This window comes from Sebastes umbrosus, chromosome 1 (genome assembly GCF_015220745.1).
Source record: "Sebastes umbrosus isolate fSebUmb1 chromosome 1, fSebUmb1.pri, whole genome shotgun sequence".
NCBI classification, from domain to species: domain Eukaryota; kingdom Metazoa; phylum Chordata; class Actinopteri; order Perciformes; family Sebastidae; genus Sebastes; species Sebastes umbrosus.
In genome coordinates, this window is record NC_051269.1 from 40,732,223 (window position 1) to 40,755,544 (window position 23,322).

The 23,322-nt window shown below is 40.8% G+C and overlaps 1 protein-coding gene across 2 annotated transcripts; it reads left to right on the forward strand.

Annotated features, from left to right (window-relative positions):
* Positions 1-1,789: 1,789 nt before the first annotated feature.
* On the forward strand, positions 1,790-22,839 carry elk4 (ETS transcription factor ELK4). 2 transcript variants are annotated; one of them, XM_037774062.1, is made up of 7 exons: positions 1,790-2,026; positions 11,306-11,520; positions 15,145-15,903; positions 17,821-18,060; positions 19,839-19,958; positions 20,523-20,653; positions 20,686-22,839. In XM_037774062.1, exons 2-6 carry the CDS (start codon positions 11,314-11,316, stop codon positions 20,619-20,621), a joined length of 1,425 nt encoding a protein of 474 aa, XP_037629990.1. In that variant the 5' UTR covers positions 1,790-2,026; positions 11,306-11,313; the 3' UTR covers positions 20,622-20,653; positions 20,686-22,839. The 2 variants fall into 2 exon arrangements, with proteins under 2 accessions (XP_037629990.1, XP_037629982.1); XM_037774054.1 differs by having other exon boundaries at positions 20,523-22,839.
* The last annotated feature ends 483 nt before the right edge of the window (positions 22,840-23,322 follow it).

Here is a 23,322-nt window from a genome sequence, read left to right on the forward strand (position 1 = left end):
TTAAATTTCCTATTTTGTCTGAGTTGTCATTGTTTTTTTATATTTTTGACAATAATAATAATAATACTGTTAAAAATCTCAAGCCTGCAGTCAGTCCTGTGAGACCAGCAGGTGGAGGGATCAGAGTCACCTTAATCCCCAGGGGAGGAGTCTATAGAAGAGGAGGCTATTTAAAGGCTGGGTGTGTTCTGTTCAGATCCCTTTTGACTGAGACCATGCTGCTACACCAGCAAATTGTTTGCACACATCCGTTTGATTGATACAATGCTTTCAACCCAATCCTGGTACTGTTTTGGAGCGGTGTAATATAGGACACTTACCTGTGAGCTAAAGTCAGATTGAGTACCGGATGGAGAATGTTAAAGTCGTTCACCCTTAAGAAGCCGATGCATTAATGATAAAAAAACATCAACATCCATATCTTCATCCCTCACGGATCCTGGTGTTTAATGTGCATCCCAGCTAGTTCAATGGTCACACAGATTTTTTTTTAATTGATTATATGTATACGTGTTTTTGTATGTGTATATACTGCGTGTGCGTATATTTGTATGTATGTATATATGTATACAGTATATATACGTATATATAAATAGATTTAATTTGATTGTTTTACATTCATTTTATTTTTTACTTGTGTATATTGTTTTTACTTATAAATCTATTTTTTTTTCTATATAATGTTTTCCCTGTATCTATACTGGCTTATTTTATATTAATATTAGGTTTGTTAAGTTTCTTTGTACCGAGAATGTTATTATTTGGGACGTTTTTGAAAGTTTGTTCTGCTGTTTCAAAATGAACAAAAAAACAATAAATATAATATTGAAAAGAAAAACAAGTTCAATGGTCCAGCATTAATACTTTCAAACAAGGCAACAATTATTTAATTTAGGCCTAGATTATTAAGTCTTTTTTTCAAATTCGAATAACGCTAAAATGCATTGCTAAAATCAAAGAAAGTATTTGCATAATTTCTGTTGTCTTCCCGTCGACCATGCAACTTTTGTATTCCCGGGTCAAAATTGACCCAGTCTGGTTTGACTTTTTTTAAAGCATACATTATAAATTATCAACCAATTCTGTATTACACCTTTTTGGCCAACTTCATTCCAACTCATTACCACAAGTTTTACACTTTTTTCTGTAATTTATGGTCAATAAACTTCATTTACATGAAATTATACCTCCTTTTTGATCATAGAAAACCCCCCAGAAATTATGAATTACTTTCATTCATGTTATTTTGGGGCAATCAGATGAAAGAAACCCATATTTGTAATATGATGAAGTTTGTAAACGGGTCAAATTTGACCCGAGGACAACAGGAAGGTTAAGAACATCTGACAGACAAACTGTAAACTTTGTAAAGTCAATATTGTCCCTGAGATGTTTACATGGTGTATTACACCTTTTTGGCCAACTTCATTCCAACTCATTACCACAAGTTTTACACTTTTTTGGGAATTCATGGTCAATAAACCTAATTTATAAAAAAAACCAAGTAAAAAAATTAAATACATTTATAACAATAAAATTAAATAAAATCTATTTATATATACATATATATACTGTATAAATATATACATATATATGCACACGCAGTATATACACATACATAAACACACATAATCAATTAAAAATAAATCTGTGTGACCATTGAACTTTAGCTGGGATGCACATTAAAGAAGGCTACTTACACACATAATCCCTTTATGGTCTCAGAGTAAACGCTACTTAGAGGCGCGACAGGTCTCGATAATGAGGTGTACGAGGATCAGTGAACGCAGCATTATTTCCTGTTTAGAGGCTCCACCGTCAGTTAGTCAGTTACAGACAGACAGACAACCGTCAGTAGCAGCTACAGACAGGCAGGTTAATGTGTGTTATGTTCAGGTATCTCGTTGTCTCTCGGTCTGTAACTTGTTTCCGGAGCTGTAGAACAATAGAAAGCTCTCCAGAGATGTTTTGGGGATATTTCGACGCGGCTCGACGACTCGGTGATCCGGAGAGCTCCAACAGAGAGGTAAACAGTTAGCTTAGCACAAGCTAACGGCTAAGCTAACTAGCAGCTAACAGCTAACCGCTAACTAACAGCAACACTAACATTACTGTGTTGATCTGCTGTTTACAAACACGCATGGTCAACACGACAGCAGCATCTGAGCTCCATGCTGTGATTTTACACTGTTAGATAAAGATATAACTGTGGGGGTGTGATGTTGTTATTCATCAACAAGTGGTCTTTTATGTTGCAGGTAAAGTAGATGTAATAAATACATATAAACAGAAGAGTTACACTTGAAGTATAAAATATAAAAATAGATGTAGTGTAAACAGAGGTAATTGCACTTGTAAAATAGGTAGGGTAGATGTAATAAATAAATATAAACAAAGGTGTTACACTAGAGGTATAAAATATAAAAATAGATGTAATGCACTTGTAAAATAGGTAGGTATGTTTGTCTCCTCTGTTGTTGTTTACAAACACATGATATACACAACAGAAGCATCTGAGCTCCATGTTGTGACTTTACACTGTTAGATAAAGATATAACTGAGTGTGTGTTGACTAACTAACGTTATTCATCAACAAGTGGTCTTTTATGTTGACTGGTTTAGAATCAGAATCAGAATCGTGTTTATTGCCAGGTGTAAGAGGTATATACTAGGAATTTGCTTTGGTTTTGTTGGTGTAAGTTAAACAGTATAATAACAAAAGAATAGATAAACACGTAAGAATAAAATAAGAATTCAAAAAATTTAAATTCTACCAATATACAATATACAAAATAAGCTATAAACATGATATAAACAGATAGTGCAAATATTGCTGGTGTGCAAACAGTTTTGGTTTTGGTTTAGCATAAATTATGCAGACTTGCAGACTGATGTGTGAATTGATAATAATAGAATAGAATAGAAAGCTTTATTGTCATTGTATTAAATACAACGAGATTCACACAGTTTGCCAATTCTGGTCAGTGCTTTAAAACAAATACTTGACAAGACTAAACGAGGCAGGTAAAACATATAACAGGTAAAACACACACACAGTTATAAAGCACATAAAACAGGTAGGGTAGATGTAATAAAATAAATGTAAACAGAGGTATTACACTGGAGGTGTAAAATATAAAAATCGATGTAATGTAAAGGTTTTGTTGGTCTAATTGCTCTTTTTGCACAACACAAGGTGATCATTAAAGATAGTTTGACAGGAAGTGAAAGTAATGAGAAAAGTATGGATTTAATTTCATTCATTTGCACTGTGTGAATAGATAGAATAGAATAGAAAGCTTTATTGTCATCGTATTAAATACAACGAGATTCACAGTTGCCACTTCTTTTTTCTTTTTTTTATACTTTCTTTTTTCCCTTTTTTCAAGACTGTTTTCATATATGCAATCCACTGTTGGTAATTACAACAGTTTTTAAACCAACTTTTAAGTAGATGAGCTTACAGACAAACCCATCAAGTACACTAGAGAAAACAACTTCAACATTCAAAACTGAAACAAAACCAAGAAAAGAAATAACAATAATAATTAAATACAACAAGATTCACAGTTGCCACTTCTGGTCAGTACTTTAAAACAAATACTTGACAAGACTAAACGAGGCAGATAAAACATGTAACAGGTAAAACACACAGTTATAAAGCAAATAAAACAGGTAAAGTAGCTGTAATAAATTAATATAAACAGAAGTGTTACACTAGAGGTATAAAATATAAAAATAGATGTAATGTAAACAGAGGTAATTGTACTTGTATAATAGGTAGGGTATAGATGTAATAAATAAAATGTAAACAACGGTAGTTGCACTTGAGGTGTATATTGCATCAAAGGATATATTGCACAATCAAATGTATTTCACATTCAGTGTATTAATATAGCACAGATTTATTGTTAGTTCAGTGTCCATATGGCCCAGGGAAAGAAACTGTTTGTGAGTCTGGAGGTGCGAGCTTTCATTGACCTGGAGCGCCTACCAGAGACTAGCCTGCTAGTGTGGTCGCCTGGCGGGGCTGGCTGACGGTGGGAACCAGTCCCTCCAGTCAGAGCCTTTATAGCGCCTAATAACACATGTCAGATGAATGATTGGACCGAGCTGCCGTTAACTCAGTGCTCCGTAGGTATCGTTAGCTGTCAATGTCAGGCATTATATAACGTTCATTGGTAATCTTTCTCCCTGGCAGCAGTTTTAGACGCTGTCCTATTTATCATCGGTTTTTAACATGACAGTTTGGGACAGATTGTGTGTGTGTGGGGGTGTGTGTGTGTGTGTGTGGGGGGGTGTGTGTGTGTGTGTGTGCGTGTGTGTGGGTGTGTGGGGGGGTGTGTCTCCAGCCCAGCAGGTCTGGATGAGTCAGGATCAGATTTACTCATCCACCATAAGAAGCTTACACAGACATACACTTGTTGACAGATATGGACAGAGAGAGCACTGTAACATGGAGTGGACGAAATAGCAAAACATGAAAATCACACATCAGTTATTATTATTATTATGAGGATATTAATGTCACATAGCAGCATGTGTCAACTTAGTGACTCCTTGTGTGGCTCTTCTAGGTAATAATATGAGAAACCCCTCAGTAGATGGGATGTGTATTGCAGGAATATTGTACACAAATCCTGCAAGGGGAGATTAAAAAGTAGGGATGCGCTGTGAAATTCTGGGCTGATACCCATGTTTTAAATAACAGATAGCAGATGCCGATACCAATGTTGTCGTTTATTTTGTTTTTGTTGTTATTTATTCCCCTTCTGTGCCAGGGAAACAAAGACATCTTCATTATAAAAAAATAACTGACCTAAAAGTCATTCAGCATTTCATTACACTGTGTTTGAATGAGCACAAATTCAGTCATACAAATTTATGAAGCAACCTTTAAAGGGACTGTTTGTAAGAATCAGAAATTGCTTGTTAACAGCGACACCTGTGGCCGTTAAGTCAACTAAAGTCAGCGTCCTGTTGCTCGCGCCTGCTCGCTCTAAATAGACATGAACGAGCATCGCTCAAAACAGTGAGGCGACACACGTCATCTAAACCCACAATATCACTCTATATTTCAGCTGCTTGGCAGTAATGTTAGCTGACCAGACGAAGGTCACTCCATGAATCAATGCTGATTCTAGTGTTGGCTTTTCCTGCCTCAGCCTCCCGACCGCGGCCGGAGGGAACAGGGGAGACACCGGAGTTTTGGTCGTAGACGATAACGTTTCTCGCTGCAGAGCCCCGTCACTTCACAAGTGTGGAGAGTGGAGCGAGAGAGCGAGAACGAGCACGGTGTGTGAGTGAAGGCAAGCAGGCAGAGGAGCAGAGTACAGCAGAGACTCAGGCCCTGGAGACCAAAGCTATGGTCTCCCCTGCATCCTCTCACTGCAGCCAACACTGTTTTGTAAGACGGGCTTTGCTAGATATAACTTTGAGGTTTTGGTGCTTCCGTGTAGTTTGTTTTGGAGTCTTGTCTGAACAGCGTAGCCACACGTGAGCGCGCATGGGACACCAACCCGCAATGATTTATACGTGTACGAAGTTACAAACAGTCCCTTTTAATCAGGGTTTTTCCTGCATAGAGAATTACCAGGCGGCCACCTCCGTCCGTGTGTGAGAGGGGATTACTTAAAAAAACAATTATTTTTAAAATACATTTTTAAATGCTTCAAAAACTGGAGATTTACCTTTTGTATAAATTATATTTTGCCAGTGGAATCAAATTGTTTTACAAGTTTTTTGATCATATTCTCAAACAGCTTAACCATGTCATGTGATATGTTACTTCAGTACACTTTAAGAACCGCTATTATTGGGAACACAACAGAAAACTGCAGATGAACATTATAGACACTGCCGCTGACTATCTCTGTAACAACTTGGCCACAATTTAACACATTGACCAAACACAGTCTAGGTTAGTACACATGCACGCACATGATCATGATGTTACCGCCCCCGTCTTATTTTGAGCCAGGAAAAACCCTGTTAATGTAACCTTCTTTCACATGCAATTTTTTTTTTTTTTTTAAATAACTGCTTCAAAAGCCTCCATGAGAAGAATGTTTCAGTACATACGCAGCCCAACAAAATATTATTTTTTTGAAACATAAATTAAATGTAAATCTAAAAACTACTAGAAACATAAATAGGGCTATCTTTACCCTGTTGTGTTTTTCATACAGAATACAACTTTGTTGTCGCTGATCTTTCTCAGAGACAGTGTAATACTCCAGCATGGCCGACTTTTACTTTCACTTTTATTTGTAAACTATCAATTTTACGTCGTGCCAGTGTCGTTTCCAGCCAGTGGCTTCTTCTCCGGATCAGCAGCTGGTTACAACATAACATTTAGCCGGCACAAAATCGATAAACATCGGCCACTGGCAGACAACAAGGCGAATATCAGCCGATACTGATAAATCAGTGATCCCTATTAAAAATGAAGACTAAGCACCAAAAAAATAAAAAGATCCTTCCCCTTGCAGAAGAAGTGGGCCCTCCATTACATTTGTCAGAGTCACTGCATAACCAACATTTCCGTGCTTGCATTGCATGTGAACTAGGGCTGTCCCAAATACCATTTTTTTGGGCTTCGCAGCAGGCTGACAGGTTCTTCTGTCTGGCTCAGGCCATAATATTCAAGCTGTAGTATGATAGTAAACTTCACAGTGCAATTCTAGCTACAAGTACCAGTGCGTCTCTATGGGGTTGTGACAGCTGACCACCACTGAGGATACCTCTCCTAAATGGCTCAAAGATGACCTGGTCTGTTGCAAACATAAGATCTGTTGTTCATGATTATAAATGTACACACTGGTGGGTGAGGTGTAATTGTTTGTTGTGCATTCAGCTGGGTGCAATACCTCAAGATTGATGCCTTGATACCAGTTTACCACCTCTGCAAAACCAGTTTCCTGATGGAAACCCTGCAACAAAACATGTCTGCACTCTGTCTTTGTTGTTCATTGCAGTACTGAACTATTCTCAGCATCTCAAATATGTCTTAAATTATGAATATGCGGTTTTCTTTATCGTTCAACCCAAGCTTAAGTCTCATTAGGTCTGAGTTACATTTGTGAAACAGCTAGGAAGTTTATTCAAATCAAAGTTTTTATAAGAAGTCTGGTTGTTTTGCCTCCTGGAGCACAGAACACAACAACAGAGCTAGAGATATCTATGACATCTATGGCATCATACATCAGAACTGTTTTGGTATTGACCAAAATATGTCCATTGCGTCGAGTATTGCAAACTAATCAAGTACTTAAAGTTGGCATTGAATGTCTGGTCAGATTTCTAGTCTTGTTTTCATATTTTTTAATTTGATAATTCCTTACTTGAATAATTCTAGACAGTATTTTATTAAGGTTAAGTTCTTGTACAGCTGCTTTGTGTTTAGACAAAATTAAACATTGCAATTAAACATTGCAATTAAACATTGCGTTTGATATATTTGACGTATTTTGTTGAAGCGGATTGATATTTTTTTATAGGTTTTACTGATATACCTCTTAACAAATTTGCAAATATCACAGGAAAAGCACAGATGTTTTTGATAAACAAAAGGTGTGTTGTTATATATATTATGATTTATACTAAACACTGCGTCCACAAACCTAGAACTCTGAGCAAATAAACAACAGTGAACAAAATAAACCTTACGGTTGATTTCTTTTTTCCAACTTTCCAAAGCATTCAGATGAATTTAGCCTTCACCTGAAGCCAAAGATCCACAGGCCTGTTGCTCCTAGTAGGCAGTGAAAAAAACTATTAGGAGCACTGGGTGTGAAGCAACACATTTCCATGCTACTACAAATGCAGCAGAATTGTTGTCATGCAAACATGAGATAGCAGTAAGGTATTAGATAATGTAGATAAGGTATATGAGAGGTTTCACGAAGAGCAGGATGTAGACCTTTTTCACGGCAGACATTTTGCCATGTCATAGTAGGGAAAGCACAGGTGTATTCAATAACAATAATTATAGCTGCATTCCACTTAAGGGAGGCCCTGGTATTTTTTGTATTTTAATGGAACTGAGTCATCATTAATGGTATCATTTTCACGTGTGCTTTACGTGGTATGACAAGTCAAACCGTCTATTGTCAGACTATGGCTACGTTCCAAATCACATACTTTTTACTTTTACATACTGCAGCTGTAGTAGTAGTAGTAGTAGTAGTAGTAGTAGAGGTACTAGGGCTGTCAATCGATTAAATGTTTTATCACGATTAATCGCATGATTGTGGATATTTTTTTTATCTGTTCAAAATGTTCCTTAAAGTGAGATTTGTCAAGAATTTAATATTCTTATCAACATGGGAGTGGGTAAATATGCTGCTTTATGCAAATGTATGTATATATTTATTATTGGAAATCAAATAACAACACAAAACAATGACAGATATTGTCCAGAAACCCTCACAGGTACTGCATTTAGCATAAAAAAATATGCTCAAATCATAACATGGCAAACTGCAGCCCAACAGGCAACAACAGCTGTCAGTGTGTCAGTGTGCTGACTTGACTATGACTTGCCCCAAACTGGATGTGATTATCATAAAGTGGGCGTTTCAGGGCAGAGATCCATTCACACTTATGTCAGATTTGGGTCACTTCAAACAAGGGCTGTCAAAGTTAACATGCTAATAACTTGTTAATGCAAATTTGTTTTAATGCAACTAATTTCTTTAACGCAATTTGCAATTTTTTAGTTGAAGCGGGCTCAATTTTAAAGCTAGAAGCTAAAGATACCGGCATCATATGAAACTACAAAAACCTAAGGAATCCATTGGTACCAACCAGGTCATACTAGATTTTCGCAAAGGAGGTTAAATTACGATCCAAACTTATGCTAAATTTTGGTGAGGAAAAACTGTCATGGCCATTTTCAAAGGGATCCCTTGACCTCGGACCTCGAGATATGTGAATGTAAATGGGTTCTATGGGTACCCACGAGTCTCCCCTTTACAGACATGCCCACTTTATGATAATCACATGCAGTTGGGGGCAAGACATAGTCAAGTCAGCACACTGACACACTGACAGCTGTTGTTGCCTGTTGGCCCTTTAAGATACATTTTGAACGGATAAAAGGTTAATCGCGACTAACTGTGGACAATCATGCAATTAATCTGATTAAATATTAAAAGAACTGAGCATTAAGCCATGAAATGTGAACATTGCTTTTGTTCATTACCTCCCAAACCACCAGATGTAAACACTACTGAACCTTCATGGGAAGTAGGTTTCCTCCTCTTTCATCTCTCAAACTGCTGCATGCTGTCAGGATGCAGAGAGACGGCAGGATAAGGAGCTCTGAAGCTGCTCTGAAGACAAAGGGTGGCCCACTATGAGACACTTAATAGTTATGTAGTGTTTGATGTTTTTAGAATATCCACCCACACTATTACAGCCTACATAAATACCTACCCTGTCCCTACTTTTAGGTTCACTCTCATTGTCACTCTCAGCATGAACCCTCCCATCTATCACCTGTTGAAGAGAGGAACCTGTCACTTTCCTTCTGGACAACATGTAATTATGTGACTCTTTAGAGGTGCACCCAGCTGAGGTGACAGACAGGAAGGATTGTAATTAATGCAGAGGTTTAGCTTGACTTGTTTGAGACGCTCAAAGTAGGATGCACCAGTTTCCCATGTCGGTGCTGCTGGTCTATTCCAGGTGCAGATCAGGTCTGAAAGACTATAGACCTACCTAAAAGAATCAAATGGTGTAACACACTATAGTGTTCACAAGTGATGATAAATAAAATGTCTACAATAAAACTTCTATAGTAAGAATTGTAGATTATTGACAGGTCTGCAGTATCTCCTACACAGTTTATTTAATATAGAAGCTGTAGTTGAACATGTTCTTTGTGAAATGGTTAGGAGTTGTAGTAATGATATTACAGTATTGAAAAAAAATAGTGATTATTATTTTCACTGTGCTGTGGATACCGTTGCCCTGATGTGAAGGTCATTATCCTTGCAGGGTGTTTTGTGAATAGCTTTCCTCGGCCCCCGGTGTTGTTTGAATTAACGTCTTATGAATGTCATTCTATACCTCTCACTGTGAGGGCCATTTCATTTTCATGGCCGTGACGATGTGCTGCTCTTTAAAAGCCAGATGTGAGCAAGATGTTTGGCCTCGACTATGCCTCGTCAGTAGCCACATCACAGTAACACATTTTATATATGTTCTTTATTAGGTGTCATTTTTCAGATTTCTGAATAATTGGCTTAACGTGAATAATGTGACAGTATTTCAGTATCATCGATAGAGATGTTCCAGTATCATTTTTTCCTTCCCGATACCGATTCCGATACCTTAACTTGCGGTATTGGCCGATACCGAGTACCGATCCGATACCAGCGTGATAGAAAAAATATATTATCATTATTAAACAGTTGTGACAAACTACCTGCAATCAGTTCTTCTTCACTGCTCTAAAACAGCAGTTGCCAGTGGCAGCCATGATACATCCAGGGCGACAGCACAGTGAAGGCTACTGTTTTGGAGCGGCGAAGAAGAAGAATTGATTTACGGATAAGCAAGTCGATTTTTTTCTGGGTTAATAAAATACGGTATCAGGTCGGTGCATAGACTGGCGTACTCGCTGATACCCGATCCCGAATTTTGGGCAGTATCGGACGTATTTCCAATACTGGTATTGGTATAGGAACAGCTCTAATCATCGACCTAACAGTAATAGTGCCTCTCTTTACCGTCTGAACAGCCTGAGTCCTTTGGACAGCTGAAAACCCTTTACACTTTTTTCTTTAATATCCAGTCCAGCTCATCAAGGGATCAAGAAAGCGGAAGTCTACTTTACGCTCTGGGAAACGCATGGGAGGTGTTTGACTTCATCCAGCTGTTAATGAAACTACTCTTGCATTTGTTCAGCGGGACGTATGGTGGCATTATCATCCTGGGAAGTGGGCACCACATGAGGGAACATCGTTTGTACCAGACGGCGCACCTGGGCTTGTAAAACAGCCTCTGTTAAATATCCATTTAAAGCAGTTGCGCCACATTTCTGCCCGTACTTTTAGGTATCCAGCAGACTTTGTGGTTTAAAGGGTTTCTTTGGCTTTTTAAAGATACAGGCGAGGATGACGAAGATCAAGACTTTTCCCATTGTGGATTCCCATTGTGGAGCAATTGGGCCCGACTTACTGAACTGACTTCGTAGTGCCCATGGGTGATATTTTATAAGTTTACAGAACCCAGTGTTGTTACGCTGTGCACAGAAGTCCCATGAGTCTAATGATGTTTCTCCTCTCTAACTTTTCAGTGAGAGACATGGACAACTCTGTCACCCTGTGGCAGTTCCTTCTCCAGCTCCTATTGGACTCCAATAACGAGCAGCTGATCTGCTGGACCAATGAGGAAGGGGAGTTTAAACTGCTGCAGGCGGAGGAGGTGGCCCGGCTGTGGGGAGCCCGCAAGAACAAGCCCAATATGAACTATGACAAACTCAGCCGGGCTCTCAGATACTACTACGACAAGGTAAACACATCAAATCTTCTATCCTGTGTGGGACACGCATCAGTTGGTTCTAGGTTACTTTAAGTTGTTTAAGGTTTACACAACACGATAACTATGCTATCACCACAAGACCAATACTGGGTCAACCATCAGCCAGCTGTTGCCTGATTTTCTCACATTTCCCAGTCTTGTCGTTCCCACAGGAAAGTTGATTGGAAACAGTCACTCACTAACTCCCCAATACTCCCTAACCACACTAACCCAGACCCAAACCATAAGCATGTGTTGTCAAACATCTGACCAATCACAGCCTTCTCAGCTGTTTTTGATTGTCTGATGTTGGCTATTGTGGGCAGAACAATGTCAGAATACGGTTGGTAAAATGTGCCCCAGAGTGTTGGATTGGCCACAATGTGGTTGGTAGGCTGGAGCTTCAATTAAAGTCTTATGTTTCTGCTTATTCTTATTATTCATCTATTGATTCATTCATAGCCATAACCCTCTTAGGCTGGCAGAAACAAAAGATTAAAATCAATATAAGTATCCAAGATGTTAACATTTTTGGCCACCAGCCCACTGTGACCCTCAGTCGGACTGAAAGTTTGCTGATATGAGCCAACTGGGTCTAACCTGTGTAACAGAAGCAATAGAAAGTTTGCTCAGTAAACTTTAAAATTTTGCAACCTTCTGTTGTTGAGGTTACACAGGTTAGATCCAGCGCTGCTGTGGAAATACAAGTCGTTTTCTTGTTTCTGCCCCTTTGGATTTAATTCAATAATCAAACTATCAAAACGGACACGGACCAGAGTTCTGTGAATCTGCACTCGATTGCTCTTCCTCAACAACCGGATGGATGTGTGACTCAGTAAATTGAATTGCGAGAATTAGATGCGGAGGAATAGAGAGAGTTGACTTTTCAGCGAGGATCAAATACAGTTTCAGAATTCAATTTTATAATATTACACTCAGTTTCCAGTTTATTGGAATTCCAAACTAATAAATTAGAATTTCAGGTTATGGTATTCAGATTCACTTTTTCAAGGCAATTATTCCAATTAAACAAACAAACAAACAAATTAAACATCTGACTTTAACACACTACATCCTGATGAAGAAGTACAAAAAAATACACACTCAGGGAGGCTATTTACCTTCTGCAGGTTGCAATATGTTAAGGAACGTTTGCCTACAGCAATACTTGTTTAAGGTGAAATGTGTCTCAAAATACCATTTTAATTAAATATTGTAGTCCTGCAGAGATGTCATGACCTCCATATCAAATTCTACTGACTTAAGAAAACATCTTTGTTTGGTACAGATCCCTGCAAAATCACACTATAATAATTTGAACATGTTTTTCAGTCAAAATGAGAATATCATCTCTAATCGCAATTGCAATATCAGTCAAAATAATTGCAATTAGATATATTTTCAAAATCATGCAGCCCCAAAAGTAATGGACATAACTACTCTAATACTTACTAGCAACACACAGTAACATTAGCTGCTACTACAGTGAAATAAGTGCTAATATCGCTCTGCTTGTTCTGCAAGCCTCCTGGGGTGTGTGCATGTTATGAGATAGGTGTGACACTCCCCCACCTCCCGTTGTTGCAACAGATGGGAGAGAAGCAGCTATCTGCTCACAGCCTGGAGACCAGTCAGACCTGGAGCCAGAGCTATGAGCTATTGCTCTGAGCTATACAAGGTCCTGACCTGCCGATGTAAGTTTGTTAGTGACCCACATATGACCTTGGGTACCACTATACAGCTGCAACAAATGGTTCAGGGAGGGGAACTGAATGATTCCCCCACACACTGAATGAATGAACTTGGCACAGTAAGGCTGCTTTGGGGCTTGGGCACCATCATATTTTTGTCCCACTCCCGGTTTCCAAAAAAAATAAAAATGAAGTGAGTTTGATCAGTTGGTGTGATATGCTCATACGTACGAGATCAGTTTTTTTTTCGGAATAAAACCAATTACATAATACCTAAGTAGGGCTTCACGATTATTTTTTTATCAATATTGAGATCGCGATTATTTATCACCATTCTTCATTGATTTTAGCGACAACATATGTTTATTGCGCTTGCATATCTAAACAAACAGAGCTACTTTCACATTCATGCTGTGCTACATCCCTGCTAATGTACAAATTTCGGCTGCACGATGTTGGAAAAAAAACTGCAATATCAGACTGCAACCTCAGGAATATTTCACCCTACTCTTTTGTAGGCTACATTTTAAAGTTAAATGCATCAATCTGGTGCACTTGAGCAAAATTAAGAGGCTAGTTAAACAATTTTGTTCTCTTGTAAACAGTTTAATCATAAACACATTGGTTGTATAGATAAAAAATGGTTAACGAGATGGACTCCGTGTTTCAAGACGGGACGGGTATGTGTTGCGGACATCACCGCTGACACACACTGAGGACAGTCCAAGTGACAGTCGCGCCCCGTCCCTCCTCACATGGAGAGAGGGCACATTGAGCATTAAGTCCACGACCCCGGGAAGCGGCAAGGTTTTGGGCGAGGGGTGCTGTACAGCAGCTATTCTCAACCCCTGGGCCGGGGCCCACTGATGGGCCTCAGACAGTCTCCTCAGAGTTGGAAAGGAGGCTAAATAACTGTCATGGCTGTTTTTGAAAGGGGTCTCTTGACCTTTTAGACATATATGTCTCGGATGTAGTGACACAAAATGGAGCGGTTTTTGAAACGAAAATGTGATGTTGGAGTAGACAACCCTGCAACCCTGAATACTTTGGATTCATAATGGCAGGCAGTGACGAGTGATGATAAGCTGAATGTTTATGTGGGTCATTGCACCTGACAGTGGCATAACACATATTTCCATAGCCAGTTTGTTATTTATTTGGGAAGGTGGTGGTCCTCGAATTCTTTTTAATAATCAGAAGTGGGCCTCCGTAAAGCTCATGGTTGGAGCCACCAGGCCGTGAGCCACCTTCAATCTCGGGCCTTTCCAAGCTGACATAGAGCCGGTTGCGGCAGCAACCGGGGAGAGGATCCTCCCACACCGAGCGGCTGGTGGCTGGCTGTAAGTTTAGGCAGCACTTAATTTGATATGCAGAGGAGTTTTTTTCTCATTTCAAACGTCAATATCACAGGCGATCATGTTCATTTAATTGTGGGAAGCCAAAATCGTGATTTGGTACAGCTAGAGACTCTGAGGGGACTGCTTTCCTCCAGACAGCTGCACCAAAGAGTGCAACAGCAAATAATAAAACACAAGTTAATTGCATCTCCGAGTGGTTAAAGTCCACTGCTCAGTGACAGACGGAAGAGAGTGAGAGTGCTGCTGTCTGTCTCCCACTCTGCTTGTGGTTTGGCACAAGCACAGCCTGACCCTGTGGGCGTTCTGGGCAGGGCTGCGCTGGTATGTTTGGCTGCAGCATTAGTGGCTGCTAGTTGGGTACAGACAGGAAGGACCGAGCTGTCCCACGTACAAGGCTTTTTTGTGGTCTCGCTCTTCTATTTTTTGCCCCTTGTGCCTCTTTGGTAGAGGCGTTGTGCGTGAGGGAAAGTCTTGTTTGTGCTCTTACTGCCTAGATGATAATGATGTACTTTTTGTGTTATTCACAGAGTATAAACTATCTTGTTCTACTTCTCTGTGTCTTACAGAACATCATAAAGAAGGTGAACGGTCAGAAGTTTGTCTATCGCTTTGTGTCCTATCCTGACATCCTGAAAGGTGACGTTGCCACCCGAACAGAGGGCGGGGATGTGGGTGCTGGGGGCATCCCTCATCTGTTAAAGAGGGGAGACAGCACCCTACAGGAGGGGGAGTCCGGTGACCACAGTAGCACAGCAGCTCTGGGCTCCAACGCCAAGCAGTCGAACCGTAACGACTACATCCACTCCGGCCTGTACACCTCCTTCACCCTAAACTCGCTGCAAAATGGACGCCAGCTTTTCAAGTCCATCAAAATCGAGAACCCAGCAGAGAAGTTGGCTGAGAAGAGAGGCCTCACTGGCACGGCCCAGAGCCAGGAGCAGTTGACTCAGTCGCAGCAGCCGACTGCTTTGCCGTCCGTCATCAAGTTTGGGAACACCCCTCCAAAGCCAGCATCGTCTGCTCAGGTCATCATAGAGTCGACCCTGATGTCCGACCACCTGGATCATCTGCACGCTCCGCATCTGAGGGCCGTAGACATCAGCACACACTCCTCGCTGCCGTCCCATGCCGTCTACTCGTTTGAACATATCCGCTCATCGGAGTCGGCGTTCAGCCTACCGGACCTGAACTCGACCAGCCCGTCCCCGAGCCTCGTGCCTGACTCATCCCAGGAGCTGGTGATCGACAGCGACATCGAGTCCAGATCTTCTCAGCCCGCAGACGCTCAGGCACAAGATCCAACAGACGCTCATGCTCACGAAAAGGCTAGTATACATACAAACACATCTCACACAACGCTAGTTAAATAACTGAGGAAATTATAAGAAAAATTACACTTTCAAGGCCCTGAAAACACATTTTCTCAATCAGCTTCTTGTAAACTATGAGGTCCTACGTGAACAAAGCCCAAAATGAGAATAGTTTTGGTTATTTATTTCACACAATATTATGTTTTTGACTGTTCTCTGTGGGTGGGACTCATTTTGAATGACTCACACTTATGATGTCACGTATTTCTGTGAACCAATCAAAGTTCAGCAACAGATTCAATTCAATCAGAATCTGATGACAGTTGTTGGGCTGTTTGCTAAAGGCTGGCCCACACTAAAAGATTTTTAAAATTCTAACAGATGTTGAAAATGTGAGAGAGCCCACACATAGCGACATGTTCTGTTACATTTAACAGTTTTATTCCTATAGTGTGTGGAGAGCAATGATTTGCCAAAACAGCACACCACACACTAACAGATTCATTCATGAACCGTCTCAACTCAACTCTCAAAACCGCAAATCTCGCAGAATCTCTCGCAATCAAACTTGACTTAAGTGTAAATAAACATGGTGGATGACGGACAGGAAGAATTAGCGATGTTAGTTTTTGCACTACTTTGTACTGAAAATTCACAAAGGATGGATGGATGAAATCATGGAGACACGTTAAATAAACAGTCACAAATTAACAAGTTGGTCCTCCATTTCTGAGCTCCATCTTACTACTACTTTATGCTTCACGTTTGCATTTGCCGCGGTTCCTTCTTCAGTCAGCTTAGTTCTCAATTGGCTATCGTTCTTTCCCACATGACTGCGTCATCGGCTGTCTTCGGGGTTACCCGCACACAACAGGATCTCCCATCGTAAATATTGAACATGTTTAATATTTACGATTTGAAATCGGTGCAACCAGGATGGACTGCCAGACCCCTCTGACAATCAAATCTGATCAAAACACTTGACACAGCCCTGATGAAGCAGAATGACTTAGTTTTTGAATGATTAATGCTTAATAAATAAATAATAACTAAGTTGGTATGTACGGATGTTGGTTTGATGATTTTTTCCCCCAAACTTTAAACCTGCAATAACTGATTTTTGACCACTTGGAAGCAGCGGAGACAAGCTGTAAACAAAACGTTGACATCGTATCAGTTATCAGTTATGGTGAACCTGTTAGCAAATACCTTTTTACACACTCAGCAGACAGAGAGTCGTGTTTCTGAGTCCAATATTTGTTTTCCTTTTAGCTCTGGTTAACTTTACACTAAATATATGGCTGCTAAATGCTCCAGTGTATTCACCAGCTAGTCTCTGTGTCTGTCTACTGTAGTGTAAAGGGGTTTTTTAGATCATTTTCTCTGAAAACAACCACTAGGTGTCGCACTTGACTCAGCAGTGTGCCTGGAACACAATGAGACTGAGAGAGCTCATGAATGAGAGTGCAGCTACTCCAGTTCACTTTTTGGGTTTTTAGGCTCACCTCTTTCTTCGGCTTCAAATCCAAAATGTTGCCACTTTGGCAGTTTTAGAGACTAACTCTGCCATGTCTCATTTTATCACCCCAAAGGACACATGGACTTTCTAGTAAACAAACATAACATGCGCCTCTTCCCACCTCTACTGAAATTTGATCTCCTTCACACGAGGGACACGAGTGGCTCCGTTAATTCATTTATAAACAAAGAACGTTGTCATATTCCTTTAGTAAATGTGGGTTTAGCCGGTTTTCATAAAATTAAACCGGTTTAAACTCGTTCACTGGACCGGCAAACCAGAAATGGACCCAACTATAGTGTAACTACCTAAAGCACACACATACCTCTTGTATTGACCCAGATATCTGAGAGTAGGACAAGTGTAAAGCAAAAGTAAATAAATTAAATTGTTGTCTGTCTCTCGTCCACCAGGTGGACAGCGGCATGGGTTTGTCTGGAGATGAGACCAGTTTTGTGGACGCTGAAACCAGTTCGTCGTCGCTGAGCAGCAGCACCACAATCAGCACTCTGAACTCAGGAAAGATACGCAAGCCACCGAATATCCTGCAGATCAGCCCGCCGACCCTGCTGGTCACCGCGTCTGACTTCTCTCCCATGAACCTCTGCAGCCCCTCTCTACCCACCGCCTCGCTCACACCAGCAATGCTTCAGGTGAGAGCATGGACTCGTCCTTTATAATTTACTGGGCGTTAAGCTTTAAGTTCTGCCTGTTGAATGCAGTTTAAATAATTCCTCTAATATTCATAGACCTGTTAAAGAATATGAATAGAAGACAGGCTGTATATTTGTTTAAGAGTTACCAGGTGTTTGCTTTGAAATTATTTGTCTCACTTGACAGAAGCTAGGGAACCTCCATCAGTCCCTGATGCTGACCAGCAGGCGGCAGCAGTGATCTGTGATGCCTGGCTGTTTTTGTGTTGTTTAGTTGTTTCCAGAACACATGACTGTGTGTGTGCTACTGCGTATAATTTAGAAGTCTATTAGATTAGCTGGTTCAGACAATTTTGTTTTTATTCTGTCCCTCCCCAGCAGGTCAGGTCAGGTTTGATCATGAGATCCAGCGTTGCATATGAATGAGTTCCTCTTTCCTGTTTGTCTCTCTTCTGCCAGTGATTGACTTTAAGTATTGCCTCTTTGTCATATAGGATGGTTCAGATGAGTTTAATACAGATGCTTATGGATTAAAGGGATAGTGTGGATGTTTTGAAATGGGTTGTATGAGGTACTTCTCCATAGTCGGTGTGTTACATACAGTAGATGACGGTCAGCACGCCCCCAGTTTGGAGAAACAGACAGGAGTACCAGCAGCGAAGCTAAGTAATATATAGCTGTGGACGGGGCCAGCAGGAAAATGTCTTTTAGAGACCTAAAAGAAAAAAAACTCTGTATCAGTTTAAGTGTACGCTATATTTAGAATACTTTCACCGGTTCACCTTGCCGTGAGACAGCTGCACAGTCTATGATTCAGATGGGGAACTGAAGCCGTTATCTATGCTCTCGCCAAAACAACCAGACTCCATTGAAGAAAAAAACCCAGTAATTTGACCTTGCAGAGCACAGGAGATGCTGGTCTACCGCTGCGTTGATCGGTTAGTTTGTTTGTGTTGTTGTGTCTCTTTTGTTAGTTCGGATTCATCAAAGTCACGCAATAGCACAAACAAACTAGGCGATCAACCCTCGTGTTCTGCGAGGTAAAATTACTGTTTTTTTCAATGGAGTCTGGTGGCTTTGCAGAGAGGATAGATAACAGCTTCAGTTCCTCGTCAGGAAAGGCTCTCTGAAGGTAAAGTGGTGAAAATATTTGAAATATAGCGTACACTTAAACGGATATGGATTTTTCTTTTTGGTGTCTAAAACACGTTTTGTTGCTGCCCCCGTTCACAGCAGTACATTGCTTTGTGCTCCCGTGCTGGTACTTCCTGTCTGTTTCTCTAAACTGCGGGCGTGCTGACCGCCATTTACTGTAGGTAATACACTGACTACACAACAATACAACCCCACTTTAAAACACCAAAACTACCCTTCTAAAGCTGCTGATAGCTCGTGATCAGTATATTCAAATAATTTGACCCCACAATTCATTCTCATAATGAATAAATAAATCAACTATCTAGTGTTTCTTCTGTTGTCAGAGGAGAGTTGTGATTATAGACCCAGTGCAGTATCGATATCGGAACAACTCTAGAACAAGAGTTAACAGTTGAACAATGAACTTCTCAGTCAGTCAGTGCTCTCCAATGGACAAACTACGCACGTAAAGGAGACACTGTCAACATATGTTTGTCATTTGTCTACTAATATTTCTCATTACTTATTGTCTTACATATATGCTGGTACAATATATGTGTGAATATCTAAAAATTATCCATGCTGTCGTACTCCTGTGCAATCACACTGAGTCCGTCTTGTTTTTTCTTCCTCCTCCTCAGACCCCGACTCTGTTGCTGACTCCCAGTCCTCTGCTGTCCAACATCCACTTCTGGAGCACGCTCAGTCCGGTCGCTCCCCTCAGCCCGGCCACGCGACGCCAGGGAGCCCACCTGTTCCAAGTTAGTACATCAGAATATACACCATTGTTCTGCTCTCATCTAGTATCATTTCTAGGGCTGTCAATCGATTAGTTAATCGCGATTAATCACATGATTGTCCGTGATTAATCGTAAATTATTCACACATTTTTTATCTGTTCAAAATGTACCTTTTTAATAGGAGATTTGTCAAGTATTTAATACTCCTATCAACATGGGAGTGGGCAAATATGCTGCTTTGTGCAAATGTATGTATATATTTATTATTGTAAATTAATTAAAAACACTAAACAATGACAGATATTGTCCAGAAACCCTCACAGGTACTGCATTTAGCATAAAACAATATGCTCAAATCATAACATGGCAAACTGCAGCCCAACAGGCAACAACAGCTGTCAGTGTGTCAGTGTGCTGACTTGACTATGACTTGCCCCAAACTGCATGTGATTATCATAAAGTGGGCATGATAGCAAGTTGCTTTAATGCGTTAAAGAAATTAGTGGCGTTAACTTTGACAGCCCTGCATCATTTCTTTTCTCTCTATTAGTCTAAAGCATCCTAACACATTGTGCTCTGTTGCAGTTTCCGTCGGTCCTCACCCCTCAGTTCCAGATCCCCATACACAGTTTGGACGGGACCAACACGCCCGGCCCCATTACCCCAGACCCCCAGAGGACATAGGATTAACCCCGCAGTTTCACCGCATTTGGACCCAGACAGCCAGACAACCAGACAGCCAGACAACCAGACAGCCAGACAGCCAGACACCTTCTCCATCTTTCTGCTCCCACATCCAGGACATTTATGTGGGAGCTCAGTCATTCAGCCATTCCTCATCACTCTGGTGCTTTTTAAAGTTCTCTGCCACAGAATTCACACTACAATCAGACGTGTGGAGGTGAGAGTCCCGAGAGATCCAGCAGGTTTGATGGATGGCGGTAACAGAACATTTCCACCCCCGAGGAGGCCATCCTGTACTCATACACACTGATTCCATCGTTCCTCACGCACTTGTGGATTCATTTTGTCTGGCTTTTTTTTGGGGGGATGCTCAGTCACAACAGTTCGAAGGAGGGAGGAATTTCCATGGCAACAGTTGGTGCATGTGGATTGGACCCTCAGCAGCGACAATCTGCTTCACACTTGGACACGCAGACCAGTGGAACTGCAGATATCTGAATCTTTCCTTTTATAGAATTCCCTTCTTACCTTGTGCAACAGTGTTACTGCCAAAAAACACACATTTTATGTTTCGAACCTGCTTCTGCTCCCCTTTTTCTTTTTCCTTAACATTTACTCTTGTTGAAGGGTAGTGCTTTAACCTGATAATGTGCATGTTTACCTGCAACTCTTTGATCTTTCACACAGCTCGCCTCACCTGCCTGAGTGTGCGCTGTTTGCTGCTCCGAGACATTAGCCATATCCAGCGGGACTTCACCTTGACTTTCTTATCGTGACATGTGGCCATAATCTGAGCTTGAACCTTTAATCATGCCTCTATATAACTGTTCTAATGTGTATATATTGTATGTATATATACAGTAGAATAGCCCTGGAAGCCAGTGTGGCCTGGTCTGCCTCCAGCCAGTAAGCTTTCAGCTGGGAATGAAAGAAAGTGAAGCCATAACTCTTTCTGTGCATCGACTCTGCAAGCAACAACACACATCCTGTATTTGTGTCACCGCTCTGATGTTGCCTTTTTAGATCAACATCTTGTTCGAGACACCTGTTTCAAGAATCAAATTGCCGTTTCATGGGGCGTTATGCGTTAGACATTTCTTAGCTTGGAGCAGTGACTTCCTGGAGTCTCCGCCGGTTGCCTGGCAACGGCTCCTGGCCAAGGAATAGTAAAACCACAACTTATTTTTTACATTTTACAAGATATAACATGTCAATCAGTGAGCTTTTACACCGAATTCACACGAGAGCAGCGGCGAGCTGCCATGCAATGTCTATGAAAAGCTGCGGCGGCCGCTCCCGAGCTCAGCGTGATGCAGCCGTTTGATTTTGCAGCGAAGGGCGGCCAAACTAAAAGTTTTAGCGCCTAAGTGCGGCATAGAGTATTTACAGCCAATCAGTAGACAGAGTCATGTTGATTGTTACAAAGAACTTCTTTCCGCAAGAAAACCCACGAATACTTCTCCCGGCCGCAAAAAAAATTTAATTATTGTGGCAAGCCGCACTTCGCCGCTGCCTGGTGTGAATTCAGCATTAGAGGTATGTTAAGGGAAGACGCCCCAGGTGAATAGGGTAAAAACTAAAGTTAAACTAATAAATATCACCTTGAACTTTACCCAGTTGATTACTTACATTAAGACAATTATTTTTTGTATTACAAGTTTTCTGAAAATGTATCTTTAAATATGCAAATGAGGCATTATCTAATCGACAGACGCAAATAGAAAAAAGGTTAGTAAAATAAACACCTAAATGTGTATTTTGGATGTTTTCTTTCCACAAATCTGAAAGAAGACATGTTATATGGAAGCTAGATGTCCCAAACACTTAAAATGTACCAGTGGATGAAAGTCGGTAGATATTGTTGCATTTGGACAGAGCCAGCTAAGTTAAGATAACCAGCTGCCGGCTCCAGCTACGTATTTACCATTCAGACATTAGAGAGTGATATCAATCTTCTCATCTAACTTTTGCCAAGTGTATTTCCCAAAATGTCGACCTTGAAACCTTGTTGATTGTCCACAGATTAGCTCTGTGTCCTTTCTTGTAATTGGGCTCTGATTATTGTTGCTTGCAGCGTCTGTGCAGTTTTTTGTTTTTTTTAATCTCAGACTGAACCTCAAATCTTCGTGGCTAGACTCTTAACAGCGTCTAGCGTTAACCTTTGCCAAGCCTTAGCCATCTGAACCCCATCGACCTTTAACCCTGAGGACTGTAGAAACAGCACCTTCCTCGCCCCGACACCCCCTCCTCTAGATGATCAGCCATGGAAGGTTTACGCCTGATGTGTAAATGACTCTGAAGCCATAAGTCTGAGACGCAGACTCAAAGAGGTCGATCCCACATCTGTTCAATGTGGAAATTGTGCATCACACTTGTTTACATGATACTTGGATAGAACACGCGTTAGTGTTTCTTTACCCAAGTGTCCCTTTCTAACCCAGGGATGGATGACCAGCGAGTCTTGTAGGTCTCACGCTCATTTTTACTCAACTAACAGACATTTGCCCCTCCACCACCCTTCAGCCTGGAGTCCGTCGCATTGATATACGGTGCCTTACCACAGCCAAGCCCAAGTTCAGCTCCCACAAATGTGGATGGAGTTCTCTTATCATATTGAAGTTAGTGAAGAGCTAACGGTACACGACAGCGTTCCTGCTTGTTTTTATGCCATATCTTAGCGTAGACCAAACCAGAGCCCCAG